Source organism: Myxocyprinus asiaticus, chromosome 34 (assembly GCF_019703515.2).
Source record: "Myxocyprinus asiaticus isolate MX2 ecotype Aquarium Trade chromosome 34, UBuf_Myxa_2, whole genome shotgun sequence".
NCBI classification, from domain to species: Eukaryota; Metazoa; Chordata; class Actinopteri; order Cypriniformes; family Catostomidae; genus Myxocyprinus; species Myxocyprinus asiaticus.
Window position 1 is genome coordinate 8,990,980 of NC_059377.1, and position 14,080 is coordinate 9,005,059.

General features: G+C 38.2%; 1 protein-coding gene across 1 annotated transcript in view; it reads left to right on the forward strand.

The window, feature by feature from the left end:
* LOC127424832 (cleavage and polyadenylation specificity factor subunit 1-like) overlaps positions 1-14,080 on the forward strand; it is a 38,848-nt gene that overhangs the window by 6,866 nt on the left and 17,902 nt on the right. Inside the window, exons 7-20 of the mRNA XM_051670290.1 lie at positions 1,819-1,965; positions 2,122-2,261; positions 2,718-2,828; positions 3,906-3,999; positions 4,125-4,212; positions 4,534-4,665; positions 4,997-5,048; positions 5,146-5,237; positions 5,395-5,469; positions 10,008-10,088; positions 11,129-11,221; positions 11,344-11,457; positions 12,055-12,196; positions 12,281-12,459. Coding sequence (XP_051526250.1) covers positions 1,819-1,965; positions 2,122-2,261; positions 2,718-2,828; positions 3,906-3,999; positions 4,125-4,212; positions 4,534-4,665; positions 4,997-5,048; positions 5,146-5,237; positions 5,395-5,469; positions 10,008-10,088; positions 11,129-11,221; positions 11,344-11,457; positions 12,055-12,196; positions 12,281-12,459 — 1,540 coding nt within the window. The remainder of the gene's footprint in view (positions 1-1,818; positions 1,966-2,121; positions 2,262-2,717; positions 2,829-3,905; positions 4,000-4,124; positions 4,213-4,533; positions 4,666-4,996; positions 5,049-5,145; positions 5,238-5,394; positions 5,470-10,007; positions 10,089-11,128; positions 11,222-11,343; positions 11,458-12,054; positions 12,197-12,280; positions 12,460-14,080) is intronic.

Genomic DNA, 14,080 nt, shown 5'->3' on the forward strand with positions numbered 1-14,080 from the left:
GTGCTTCCCCTCCCCCTGTCTTTCGCTCTCACACAAACTCATAAAAACTGACACACACACATACTCAGGAGCGAAGTCAGTGCAGGGTTGTAAACAGTTGTTTAGCAACGGAAAAGCTATATACAAGAATGGCGACACTCGCTGCTATTAAGAAGTATAACTTAACTTACAACATGGCATTTTTAGTTATGTTATTGCTAACATGATCCACACAAAACACAGGTAATTCCACACGTGATTTTTCTGTTTCCCTCTCTCTCGCACACACACACACACACTCACACACACAAATTTACACACACTACCTTGTTACTCCAATGCTGAAAAGCAGCGCATCCTCCGTTGCTAGTTCTAAAGTGACGTAATTCCGCTGCGCGTCGTGGCTGTATTACCACCTCGGGGTGTGCAGTATTTTTCAATAATTCAACAGTCCGTTGTCAATTATTCCTTACATAACTAAGTTTTAAGACTTAAATTCAACTAGCAATTAGTTTTGCAGCATAAACCCCAAAAATACTAAAAATATCTTTCACTGAAGTTATGTTTCCATCCAAGTTATGAATTCAATTTATGCCTGAAAAAAATCGGAATATTACAAAAATAATTTGCAAGAAAAGCAGCGTTTCTGAGGTGTGAATCTTCACTGGCCTCACGATTAGATTAGATTACGATTCAAAGGGTAATTATTTGATTACAAAACGATTCTGGTATTAAATGATCAATTTAGTAACTTTAACCACAACTATCGGTTGCTGGTACAGGATGGCTACATGAGATATCTGCTTCTGTGAAAGTGCACATGTCAGCTTCTCCTTGCCACAGGTGATAGTAAAGTGACACATAGCAGGGTTGCTCCTGAAGAAATCAGTCAGTCATCTCGGATGTGCACTTTTCCAACGAGCGAGAGACTGTCAATGAGCAACAGCCAAAGAAATAGAGAGCACAAGAGGAGAGAAAGGCATTGGGAAGCAGAAGACAAAAAAATAAAAACATCACCCACATCTCCTGAACTGCTGTCTCATTATTTTCAGCTGTTTTTCCCTTTCTATGCAAATCAGTGCAATAACGGTCTTTCTTGTTTGTTGACGTGTTATCGCAAATAAACTCAACTGTTGCTATGTGTTTGAGTTTGTGAATGAGTTTCAAGATCGTAGTTTCATTCATGCACAGTGGTTGTGTGCTTGATACATATAGTCTGCGATCAGTTCTGTAGTGTGCGCTTGGATTTATTAAATGCATGTCTGACCATTTGTTTCTAGCATCACACTCTATGGCTAGCACAAAAGTCCCACTGCTCTGCCGTGATTTAAATTGAACTTGGAATTGATTCTGAATATTTTAGAATTGATTCAGGATAGTTGGAGAAAGAATCGCGATGCAAAAGAGAATCAGATTTTTTCTCCTACCCCTAGTTTCCCATGTGAGAGAACAAAATCGTCACTTCTTGGGAAATTGGAGCAAAATGGAAGTAGAAGCCACTTTGGCTCTTTTATTAAATGTACTGAATTATTTGTGGTTTAGAGCACACAGACAAATCGTTCTGAGGAACTTCATGTTTGATAGCATATAGTGTCTGAAAGCAAAAGCTTAGGTAAAAATAGCCAATCAAAATTTGAGATGCTATGTGATGATATTCTCAAAAAAGAAACATGCGTGGCTTGAGGCAAAGTCAAATCTTTTTTTGATGCACATTTGTATTACTATATAAGTACTAAAGTAATATAAAGTTTCTGTTGTAGTTTATGCATGTCATTATTATGTTCAGCTTGTTTGCTTGAAATGAACATTAACTTGAACATCTTGAAAATCTTCTCTCAGGCAGAAATCTAGTTTCCTACCCAGTTACATCATTGATGTTCGTGAACTGGATGAGAAACTCCTGAACATCATTGATATGAAGTTCCTTCATGGTTACTATGAGCCCACACTGCTTATTCTGTTTGAGCCCAACCAGACGTGGCCTGGGTATGACTGTTTTTCCATAAACTGTATATTTTAACCTATCTAACATTTATTACTACTAGCATTTCTTGTCCCAGCCATATTCACATTCAGCCTTAAGAGTTAGCCAGGCACCTGTCCACATGTTGTCCTGCTGATAGCCAAATGTGTTGTGTTTAGGCGTGTAGCGGTGCGGCAGGACACGTGCAGTATTGTGGCGATCTCTCTTAACATCATGCAGAAGGTTCATCCCGTCATCTGGTCTCTGAGTAACCTGCCCTTTGACTGCACTCAGGTCATGGCTGTTCCCAAACCCATCGGTAAGACTGTCATTGATACACTCCTCTACTGTTAATGCACCCGCAGCCACTCTCACAAGCCAATCAATTCTTGGTGGCTCAAATCAAGTGTTTGATGTGTTTTTGTGTCCATTTCAGTATTACGACAACATCAGTTTTTTTCAGCTATGCCTGTTTGAGACCTGTATGATTCTTCACAATTCTTAACCTTTGCAAACGTTTGTTTGAAATACTTTCTTTAGTATTATTAAGTATTAATATGAGAGTATCAACATATAAGATGCAAGTTAAAAGAATATGCAGTCCATAATACACCCGAAAACAGTTATGCAAAGAAAAAGAAGTTTACAAAGCACATGTCACTGGTGTTTAGACATCTCTTGACAGCTCTTGTTCTTGTAATAATATGTTGTGTGTTTTACTCTTTAAAGGTGTGTGTGTGTGTGTTTCTGACCTGCTGTGTGTTTTGTCTTGTAGGTGGAGTTGTAGTTTTCGCAGTGAATTCTTTACTTTATTTGAATCAGAGTGTTCCACCCTTTGGAGTGTCACTCAACAGTCAAACTAACGGCACCACAGCTTTTCCCATGAGTAAGTTCTTCCGGAAACATATGGTCAATCAAAAGTATGATTATTTTCGCTTGATGAAGCCAACATACTGTTATTCTACAAACTTGGTTTAGGGTTTTTTCAAAATCCCTAAACTGAGACCAAAATATTTAACACTAACTCCTGCTAGAGCTTTCAAGCTACATCCACTAAACTTGGCGAAGACCTTCAGACTGTTCTGGAATAGTGTTTTATGTCTTTTCTAACTGATCAGTACAAAACATACAGTTTTTGTAATGCGGACGATCACAGATATGAAAATTCACAGAGACTTACATTGACGGAATGTTCAAACAGCCAACGGAATGCTCGTTAATTCAAAATTCCAACTTTAAAAAAATTCAAATGTAAACAAACCAACAAAAAGCAAAAGGCTTTTATAGCTAATGCGCATGCGCATTCTAGAGTTGATTGACAGGTGATGTCTGTGTCTAAAAGCTGATTGGCTCTTTCAACTGTTAGGCGGGACTTCCTTTCTACATCTGTTGACCGATCAGAGCTCCGTGGTTGAGCGTTCCAATTTCTCCCATTCATTTTAAAAGAAATGCCCCATCTCTGATAAATAATCTCTTTTTAAGTTGCTTTAAAGGTGCTATAAGCGCAAATTTTAGCCATTCTAGAATTTCTACATACTAAGCCGTCGCGCCTTCTTACCAAAACCCCGCGCTCCAAAGATACCAAATGAGCTTTATTGAGGCCAACACCAAGCAGATGCGGTTGTCAAAAACAACAGCAGCAAAGTAGCGCCCTCAACTGACAACTGTTATGAACAACATGGCACAAAAATGGCATTAAGCCTCAATAATGGTAAACCGTGGTCTGTGGACACATTTTTACAGAGTCTAGAGCTGTCACAGAGACCGGTGAGATATCTCACGATAACTTATTTCAGTGATATCTTTCAGGGAGTAGAATTTTTTTTTTGCATACTTTTCCATGAATAAACTGCTTAAAGCACCTTTAAATTCAAGTTAAGTTTACAAACTTTACCTATCTAGTTATCAATTGAGAAGTGTAGTTCATTTTTCACATTCAGACATTCCTTTTTATGTTTTCCAGAGCCACAGGAGGAAGTAAAGATCACTCTGGACTGCTCTCAAGCTACGTTTATCACCTCTGATAAGATGGTCATCTCACTCAAAGGAGGAGAAATGTGAGATCTTGTGGTTAAATGACCATAATACCATGTTATATTTGTTTTCCATTGCATTCAAACAAAATGGGTGTAAAGTAGTGATGTAGAGTAGTGGTTTGACCATGTGCATGTCTTGTGTGCAGTTATGTGTTGACACTCATCACAGATGGCATGAGGAGTGTTCGGGCGTTCCACTTCGATAAGGCTGCCGCCAGTGTTCTGACCACCTGTGTGAGTGACCACCTGTGCCTTAAAAAACACTTTTAATGCACACAAAAACACACTACAAGGTTGTGATGTTTAGATCTTCTATTGGTCAAATGTGTTTTGGCTATGTGAATTCTCAAAGTTCATCAAAACTTGAACTTTAGTACGCAGCAGAACATGAAACTTCTTCACATGAGCTTGTATTTCCGGTCAATTGCGTTCGCATGCGTGTGAATGGAGTGTGAAGTCTAGCGTGACCGTTCCTTGACAATATCAGGCTATAATTTAAGGTTTAATCCTCTGTGCTTGTTCACACACACACTCCCTCTGTCTATCTATTTTCAGATGATGACTATGGAGGCAGGTTATCTCTTCTTGGGCTCTCGACTGGGCAACTCATTGCTGCTCAAATACACTGAGAAACTTCAGGAGACCCCAATTGAGGAGGGCAAAGAGAACGAAGACAAAGAGAAACAGGTGTGTAAACGCCATTGCATTTTACTGACTGTATACATCCTTCAGCACAGATATGATTCAGTAAATACATCACTGCAGGCTTCATTCCATCCATCAACAAAGCCTCATTGCAAAGCCTGCATTATATCATGACAGACTCACAAAACAATCTGGGATGAAATATGTCACATAAACTGTTACGATCAGACTGAAATGATCAGGGACCTTAGCAATAAACTTCAGCCACATTAACATGACAATTTTCATGATATGACCCATTTAAGCTCAGAAAATCTGATTGCTTTTGTGTGGCAAATTGGGTCTTAACCTGAATCCTCGTATTGTCTTCTAGGAAGAGCCCCCGAATAAAAAGAAGCGTGTGGATTCCATGTCTAACTGGGCAGGTAGTGTACAATGTTAGGATTTATACATTACATGGGTGTTTATTCACAACATTCTGTGTTTGTGTGTTGTTATAATGTGGTGTGTTGCTGTTTTCAGGTAAGGCGAATCTACCTGATGAACTGGATGAGATCGAGGTGTACGGGAGTGAGGCGCAGTCAGGCACTCAGCTGGCTACATACTCATTTGAGGTGAGATCCTATATCTTACCTAATTAACCGAATCACTGACCAGGAATATTTTTTGTATGTTACATGTGATGATGTGATGAGAGTCTGTGCCGCTCAGTCCTGTATTGGACACACATTTAGAACTGGACTTGATTGGACATCTGATGTTTGTACCCAGGTTTGTGACAGCATATTAAACATAGGACCCTGTTCCAGTGCCTCCATGGGAGAGCCGGCCTTCCTGTCTGAAGAGGTATCTCTTATTTGTGTCTGCTAAGTCAAGTATTTCTATTACTATTGTTCATAGTTAGGGTTAGGGACTTGAAACCACTAACCCTAAGTATTAAACTTCAGCACATAGCTTGTGCTGCACCATTTCTGCTATAGACATCAGAATGTTTATAATTTTTTAATTTGTTCTTTCAGTTTAGTTTAGTTTACTTTCGTTGTCAGTCTATCACTGTCATTTTTGGTTTAGTTTGTGTTTTTATTTATTTATTTATTTTCTAATTTATTTGAGTTCTTTTTGGAGTAGTGAAACTGTATTTTAGTTTTTATTTTCAGCTTTTTTTCAGTTGTTGTTTTTATTTTATTTTTTACATGTTTTCATGTAGTTTTTGTTACTAATAACACTGTGAGTGATATCTTTTATTGTTTTTGATGAGAGGTGTGCTGTTACTTTGCAATCAGACATATAATGTTTGCCTGGTCAACGATAAAATAGGCAAAAAAATCATATTGAAGGATAGAGATTGACTAATAGTTGATTTTGCAGATACCGATAACTTAGGAAGGGTTCCCACGCTTCCTGGAAAACCTGGAATTTTGCAGTGCAGATTTCCAGTCATGGAAATGTCGTGGAAAATGAGAAAAATACTTAAATGTCCTGGAAAATAATTATTTGTCCTGGAAATTATTTTAGTATGTGGCGCTGTGACATGCAGTGTTAATCTCGTCAATCAAATCACTGAGGAAAACATTCGTTGACAAATACATTTTTTGTTTATTTCGGCAACGATAACAAATACGAGCAAAAAAAGATGGAGCATGACCAGGGCCGTCCTTAGGCCCCGTGGCAATAATACTGCAAGTCAAGATATTAACAATGCAAGATACAGCTAGAGAAACATCTGTTTATAGAAGAAGATATTGGATATGGATTAATCTAATCCAATAATTCTGTATGTTGGGAATTTTCCCGCTTGAGCAGCGTGAGTTGAACGTGCTGAACACCTGCAAAATGAATAGCTTAACAGATTAATTACCTCACTCAAAAACTTCCAATTTAAACTAATAAATATAGCGGCAAGCAGCAATTAACGGGGTTCAAGCTATTAAGGTCCTTTTAAGTACATATGCAACTGATATTAAGTATTAATTGGATAGTCCGTTAGCACCTGCAACAATGATAAAGTGTATTGTCTTAATTTTCAGAACCATCAGGTTAGGTAGCACAGATATATGGCATTTTTCACTTTCCTGACAGTAATTGTGCCACAAAAAGGCAAAGCTGTGCATTTTTTTCAAGTGTCCTCAGATTGACCCTGTACATAAGTGTTCCAAATGTGGTGACTATCTCATTCCGTTGAAAAGTTATAACCATTTAAGTAAAAGTGGCCACGCCCACTTTGTACATTTTTGCGTACCGTTGCAACGATGAATCGAAAGTTCAAACTTTTTTTTGATCATTATTGATATGGGACTCCAGAGAATGTTTCTGAATTGGTTTGTTTCCTTTCGGGAAAATGGCCTAGGACTAGTTTGAAAAAATAGTTTTTTTAATAATCTCAAATATTTAACAAACAATTTGATTGACAACAATGGTTTGTGATGCAGAGTTATTCAGAATGAGGAGATCTATCGTATGGAATGAATAACGTGTGTCTGTGTGAAACACAGCGGTATATACAGTTGAAGTTAGAAGTTTACATACACTTTAGCCAAATACATTTAAACTCAGTTTTTCACAATTCCTGACATTTAATCATAGAAAACATTCCCTGTCTTAGGTCAGTTAGGATCACTACTTTATTTTAAAAATGTGAAATGTCAGAATAATAGTTGTTTTACTTGGGTCAAATGTTTTGGGTAGCCAAACTACCCAAAGTAGTTGCTGGAATTTTGGCCCATTCCTCTAGACAGAACTGGTGTAACTGAGTCAGGTTTGTAGGCGTCCTTGCTCGCGCATGCTTTTTCAGTTCTGCCCACAAATTTTCTATCGGATTGAGTCAGGGCTTTGTGATGGCCACTCCAATACCTTGACTTTGTTGTCCTTAAGCCATTTTGCCACAACTTTAGAGGTATGCTTTGGGTCATTGTCCATTTGGAAGACCCATTTGCGACCAAGCTTTAACTTCCTGGCTGATGTCTTGAGATGTTGCTTCAATATATCCACATCATTTTCCTTCCTCATGTTGCAATCCATTTTGTGAAGTGCACCAGTCCCTCCTGCAGTAAAGCACCCCCACAACATGATGCTGCCACCCCCATGCTTCACGTTTGGGATGGTGTTCTTCAGCTTGCAAGCCTCACCCTTTTTCCTCCAAACATAACAATAGTCATTTATAGACAAACAGTTCAATTTTTGTTTCATTAGATCAGGGGGCATTTCTCCAAAAGTAAGACCTTTGTCCCCATGTGCACTTGCAAACTGTAGTCTGACTTTTTTATGGCGGTTTTGGAGCAGTGGATTCTTCCTTGCTAAGCAGCTGAACTGTCCTTTATGTCGATATAGGACTTGTTTTACTGTGGATATAGATACCTGTCTACCTGTTTCCTTCAGCATCTTCACAAGGTCCTTTGCTGTTATTCTGGGATTGATTTGCTCTTTTCGCACCAAACTACGTTCAACTCTAGGAGACAGAATGCTTCTCCTTCCTGAGCGGTATGATGGCTGCATGGTCCCATGGTGTTTATACTTGTGTACTATTGTTTGTACAGATGAACGTGGTACCTTCAGGCATTTGGAAATTTCTCCCAAGGATGAACCAGACTTGTGGAGGTCCACAATTTTTTTTGTGAGGTCTTGGCTGATTTCTTTTGATTTTCCCATGATGTCAAGCAAAGAGGCACTGAGTTTAAAGGTAGGCCTTAAAATACAACCACAGGTACACCTCCAATTGACTCCAATTAGCCTATCAGAAGCTAATTGGCTAATTGCCTAAAGGCTTGACATCATTTTCTGGAATTTTCCAAGCTGCTTAAAGGCACAGTTAACTTAGTGTATGTAAACTTTTGTTGGAAAAAGTACTTGTGTCATGCACAGAGTCGATGTCCTAAATGACTTGCCAAAACTATAGTTTGCTAATATGAAATCTGTGGAGTGGTTAAAAAAAATGAGTTTCAATGACTTCAACCTAAGTGTATGTAAAATTCTGACTACAACTGTACAACCAATTACACGCATGAAAAACACGATAGCGCCTTCCGGTGGAACTCTTGGGCCAAGAGACAAATAAGCCTACCATGTTTAGTTCCGATCCACCTTTTTTAACCCTATCTAATAGCTGCTGAAAGTTCATTGGTCGATGACGGCCATGTTTTTCAAGATATGCGACTGTCCTCACAGACCTTGATGGCACCTTGGACAAAGACACTGCTTATAAAATTTCAAGTTGATCGGACCAGCGGTTCCATAGTTAGAGCCATTTATCAATGTTTTTATTATTATAGTGCCACCAAGAGGCAGATGCCTGCATTTGTTTGAGTGTCCTTAGAATATCCCCATACATAAGTATACCAAATTTTGTGAAAATATCTCATTCCGTTCAAGAGTTTTAACTGTTTTATGAAAATTGTCCACACCCACTTTGAACGTTTTGTCGTACAGAACACTAATGAAAACAATAGGGACTCCGACCCTTCGGGGCTTGACCCCTTAGAAACACAATATACATCATGACCTCACATCTGTTTTTGCTTAAAAAATTATACCCGTTGGGCACATAAAATGTCCTGGAAATGTCCTGGAAAATTGTGCCTTGAAAAGTGTTAGTTGGTGGAAATGGCCGATAACCGATTAATTGGCCAGTAGTTTTTAAAATCGGTTTATTGAATGTAAAAACATTTTTTTAGTCTTTTATTTCTGTGACGGGCACAGACATAGATGCAACAAGAGTTCAAAATAAATAAAATCCTATATGCAGTTTATTGTGCAACCAGAAATGAAGATTTGGGACAAAACACAGGATTTTAAACTATAAACATCTTATTTTGAAATGTCTGTGCTTCCAGCTCACACAAACACATAAGGGAAACAAAACATGCACTCTTTCATGTATTACATGAGTACTGTATGAGCAATATGTTCCAGAGGAACAATGATAAAAAAACTATCGGCAACTATCTGCATTTAGTTTTCCAATAACCAATAGTTCTAAAAAGCAATTATCGACACAGAGATATGTAAAACCGATATATCGGTTGACCTCTATTGAAGAATTGAGAATTGAGTCAGATCTAGGGTATCTAGGATACCAGAGTATCATAGAGATTTGGGGGTGGGCTCTTTTGACTTGGGCCAGTAAGCAACCAGTAAAAAAAACCCACTCTGAACAACATAGCAACTGCAGAGCAACACCCTGGCAACCACCAACAACACCCCAGCATCATGGCAGCAACTGGTGTTGTTTGAGGAGTGTCCCCTGTTCACTGTGTGAAGGCGCTTTGAGTGTAGTGTCAGAAAAGCGCTATATAAATGTAACGTTCATTCATTTTACACAGACATGCACCATTCACATTTTTTTCATAAAATGTAAAGACCTAGTTAACAGTTTAATCTGTCACCATCAGTTTCAGAGTAACCTTGAACCGGATCTGGAAGTGGTTGTGTGCTCAGGATACGGCAAGAATGGAGCTCTGTCTGTACTGCAGGTATGATTGTCTCTACACTCACACCAGTTACCTTGTGTTCTGTATGTGTTTGTACTCTTGGGACAGTGCTAGAGCTATTTGTGGATGCCCCATTGCATTCCTGCATGTCTGCGCATGCATTGCATCCGGGTTTGTTTAAACCATTGACGCACAGCACGCTGTCCTGTGGTGGTGAGGCTCGTCTGCCACAGGTCACATGCAGGTGCTACAGTGACGTCTGGGCTTTACCAGGGCTGCCTCAGAGATGGTGGAGAGGCCTTTAAAACACCCGAGATACAGCAGAGGAACCCTACTGATGCACGGCTCATGATTTTACATGAGATGCATGAAACAAGAGTTATTTGGGTTGTTTGTGTAAGTGCCATTTAGTCCTTAATGACCCTGAGGCCCCGTTTACACCTGGTATTAACATTCATCTCAGATGGTCAGCGCTGAATACAGGTGTAAATGGGTCCATTGCATTGTGATCTGATCACTCAAGCTACTTTCACAGGTGGTCAGGGATGCATATGTGGTGTCCTGAAGTATCTCAGATGGCAGCTAAGGACCGCCTACTTGCATAACATGTAAAAAGTTTGTAAATTTATAGGTATGGCTTTGAAAGAAAACAACTGTCCGATAGAAACATTTGGAAAAGCCCATACATCTATTTCAAGTTGATTTTTATCACAGTTCAGTTTTCAGCATGGTTTGAGAACTCAAGTCTGGATTTATGACTTCACCTAGTCATTGTTTGCTGTAGTTACAGTGCATCCGGAAAGTATTCACAGCGCTTCACTTTTTCCACATTTTGTTATGTTACAGCCTTATTCCAAAATGGATTAAATTCATTATTTTCCTCAAAATTCTACAAACAATACCCCATAATGACAACGTGATAGAAGTTTGTTTGAAATCTTTGCAAATTTATTAAAAATAAAAAACGAAAAAAATCACATGTACATAAGTATTCAAATGGCTTTTTAACATTCTAACTAAATAACAAGAGTGTTTGCTCTAAATAATATACTTGTGATATTCAAACATTTGTTATTCTATAGAAAAGCATCAGACCGCAGGTGGTCACAACGTTTGAACTTCCTGGATGTCAAGACATGTGGACAGTCATATACTGTGAAGAGAAACCTGAAAAGGTTTGTACACACCTCATTTTTGTTATATCTTTTATTGTAAATGCAGAGTCTTTTAAAGTAACTAACACTTTTGTTGAGCTAAAAGTTACACCTCTTTAAAACTCCACCTGTTGTCTCTATAGTCTCAAACAGAAGGTGATAGTGAGAGTCCCGAAGAGGAGAAACGTGAGGCCGCAGTGGAGGATGACAAGAATAAACATGGCTTTCTCATCCTCAGCAGAGAGGACTCCACAATGGTACTTCAAGGCTGTGTTCTGTATAGCATACTGCCATACTACTTGTACTGTGTTGTATACTTGCACAACATGCAAATGTTCTCAATGCACTGAAAACAGACCATACTGCACACTCTATCCCTCAATTGATCTTCTGTATCCAGTGTGAGGAATGAGCGAGAAGTAATATTATCAGCAATTTTTAACATTTCTTGATTTAATATTTGATTGGACTGCCTGAAGTTGACATTTTTTGTACAAAATTGGATCCAAAATGCAAAATAACCATATTTATGATGACCAGATGCTGCTCATTGAACGTAACATGCACCAAAATGAGGTCATGTGACAATAATGTAGCACACTGCTGTTTTAGATAATGTTGCATAATTTATACACTTTCACATAGTATATAGTATGCAATTATGTCATTCCAAACAGTCTAAAACACTCATTAATGCTCATTAGCCATTCTTCAACCAAATCACTATGCATCTAGTCACTTCCATACAGTAGTTATTGTGCTTTTTAAGAAGTTTATAGTCATGTGAGTTTTGGAGAATGCATTTGCTTATACTTTGCTCCATAGTCTTGAATTGGTCTGTGTTGTGTTTTCAGATCCTACAGACAGGACAGGAGATCATGGAGTTGGACACCAGTGGTTTTGCCACACAGGGCCCTACTGTATATGCAGGCAACATTGGAGACAATAAATACATCATCCAGGTGTCTCCCATGGGTATCCGACTGCTGGAGGGTGGTAAGACACCACATCAGTGCATTCCTGACAGTAATTGTATGATGGATGACCTGTGTCTCACTTGATTGGTCTCTTCTCCCTCAGTGACACAGCTCCACTTTATTCCTGTGGATTTGGGCTCTCCCATAGTGCACTGCTCTGTGGCTGACCCTTATGTGGTCATCATGACGGCAGAGGGAGTGGTCACCATGTTTGTTCTGAAGAGTGACTCGTATATGGGGAAGAACCACCGCCTGGCCCTTCAGAAACCACAAATGCACACGGTCAGCCCACAGTTACATCACTCTCAAGTGTACCAGTATGGATGGAGAATGGTAGTTTCAGCAAAAAGAAGTGCCATGTGTTACATGTAAAAATTCAAATTTAAAAAGCAGTTTTCTCATTTTATATAATGGATAGTTCCGACTCTCAATTTTAATTGGATGAACCACATATGTAGCCATTGTAAGGTAAAGTCCATACACAAACACCGTTCACCGCAAATTAGTTCCTTATTGGGTTATTACATGTCAAATCAACCAAATTTCAGAAGCTTCCCTGGCTGAAATGTTTGATTTTGTAAATACTTTTTCTGAAGAAAGATAAACAAATGAAGGTGAAAGCCAAAATATTAGATGCTATGGATCAATATCTTTTGAGTAATCCAGTATATTGTAGAGGGGGTCAAGATTAAACATTTGCCTTTGATTTTGGAGCAAAACGACAGGTCGAAAAAAATTACCATAGAAATTACATTGACATAGGTAGGTCTATTACTAAAATCAGTTGACTTCAGCACCTATTGTTGCATTATATTTTGTAAGGTGTTAGAAATTCATTTTTGTGTTGTTTTTCAATGGTGGAGTGCATATAACTCCAGAGGTATTAAAGATATTTTAATATCCTTATAGATTCTGATTCAGAACAAACTCTCCTTTCTTATTTTCATTTTTAAGGCTGTTTATGGTTAAATCCTATAGATATGGGGCTCTCAAAGTGGCTCCTTGTGTAAATTGTAATATTTTACCCATTTTTAACGGGTCAAAACCCAAATGTGGTTCATATGTTTCACCCCCTCTACAAAATAATGTATTATTCAGTAAATATTGATTCATGGCATTTAATATTTTGTCTTTAATCATAATTTATGTATTTCTTTTACCAGTAAAAAAAACAACAAAAAACAAAATTTTCAGCTGGGGACCTCTAGTTGAGTTGACATGGAATGAATTCAGTTTTCTAAAAATTTAAGGTCATAAATGGTCTTAAATATCTTAAATGGTAAAACAAAAGTCTTAATTATCATTTAAAGAGGTCTTAAATTTTGGGATGGAAAGACAGGAATCACGAGATGGCCTAATAAATAAATGCGTGTGGAGAGCTTGTGATACTGTGTTTCCAGCAGTTTCAGAGCGGTTCATAATTAGTGAGTACCCCACATTTATCTCAAGCGATCGCAAATGATCTACTGTTGACATGTTTGCTTTAAGGTGTTAATATTGTAATATGTTGTTGATGATTGTAAAAGTGCATATTTTATTTCACTCATCTGGCTTGTTTATAGTTAAAAGTCCCAGTGCATCTTGGATTTGATTCAGTTTGGACACTTTCAACCAACCCTTTCATAGGAAGGAAACACTAAGATTTTTTTTTACATTAAATATTGGCTATCAGTTGTAAAAACTACTGGCAGATAAAAACAGTATTGCCTTTCTTTAAAAACATTATTATCCTATCCGCACAATCCAATATCGATCGACCTCTAATTCGTATTATATATTGGTACATATTAGAGCCTGACCGATATGGGATTTTTGAGACTATACCGATTTTAGAGGGGGGAAATTCACCGATTATCAATATGGTGGCCGATATAGTTAATTTCTGAGCTGGAATGAAAACAGA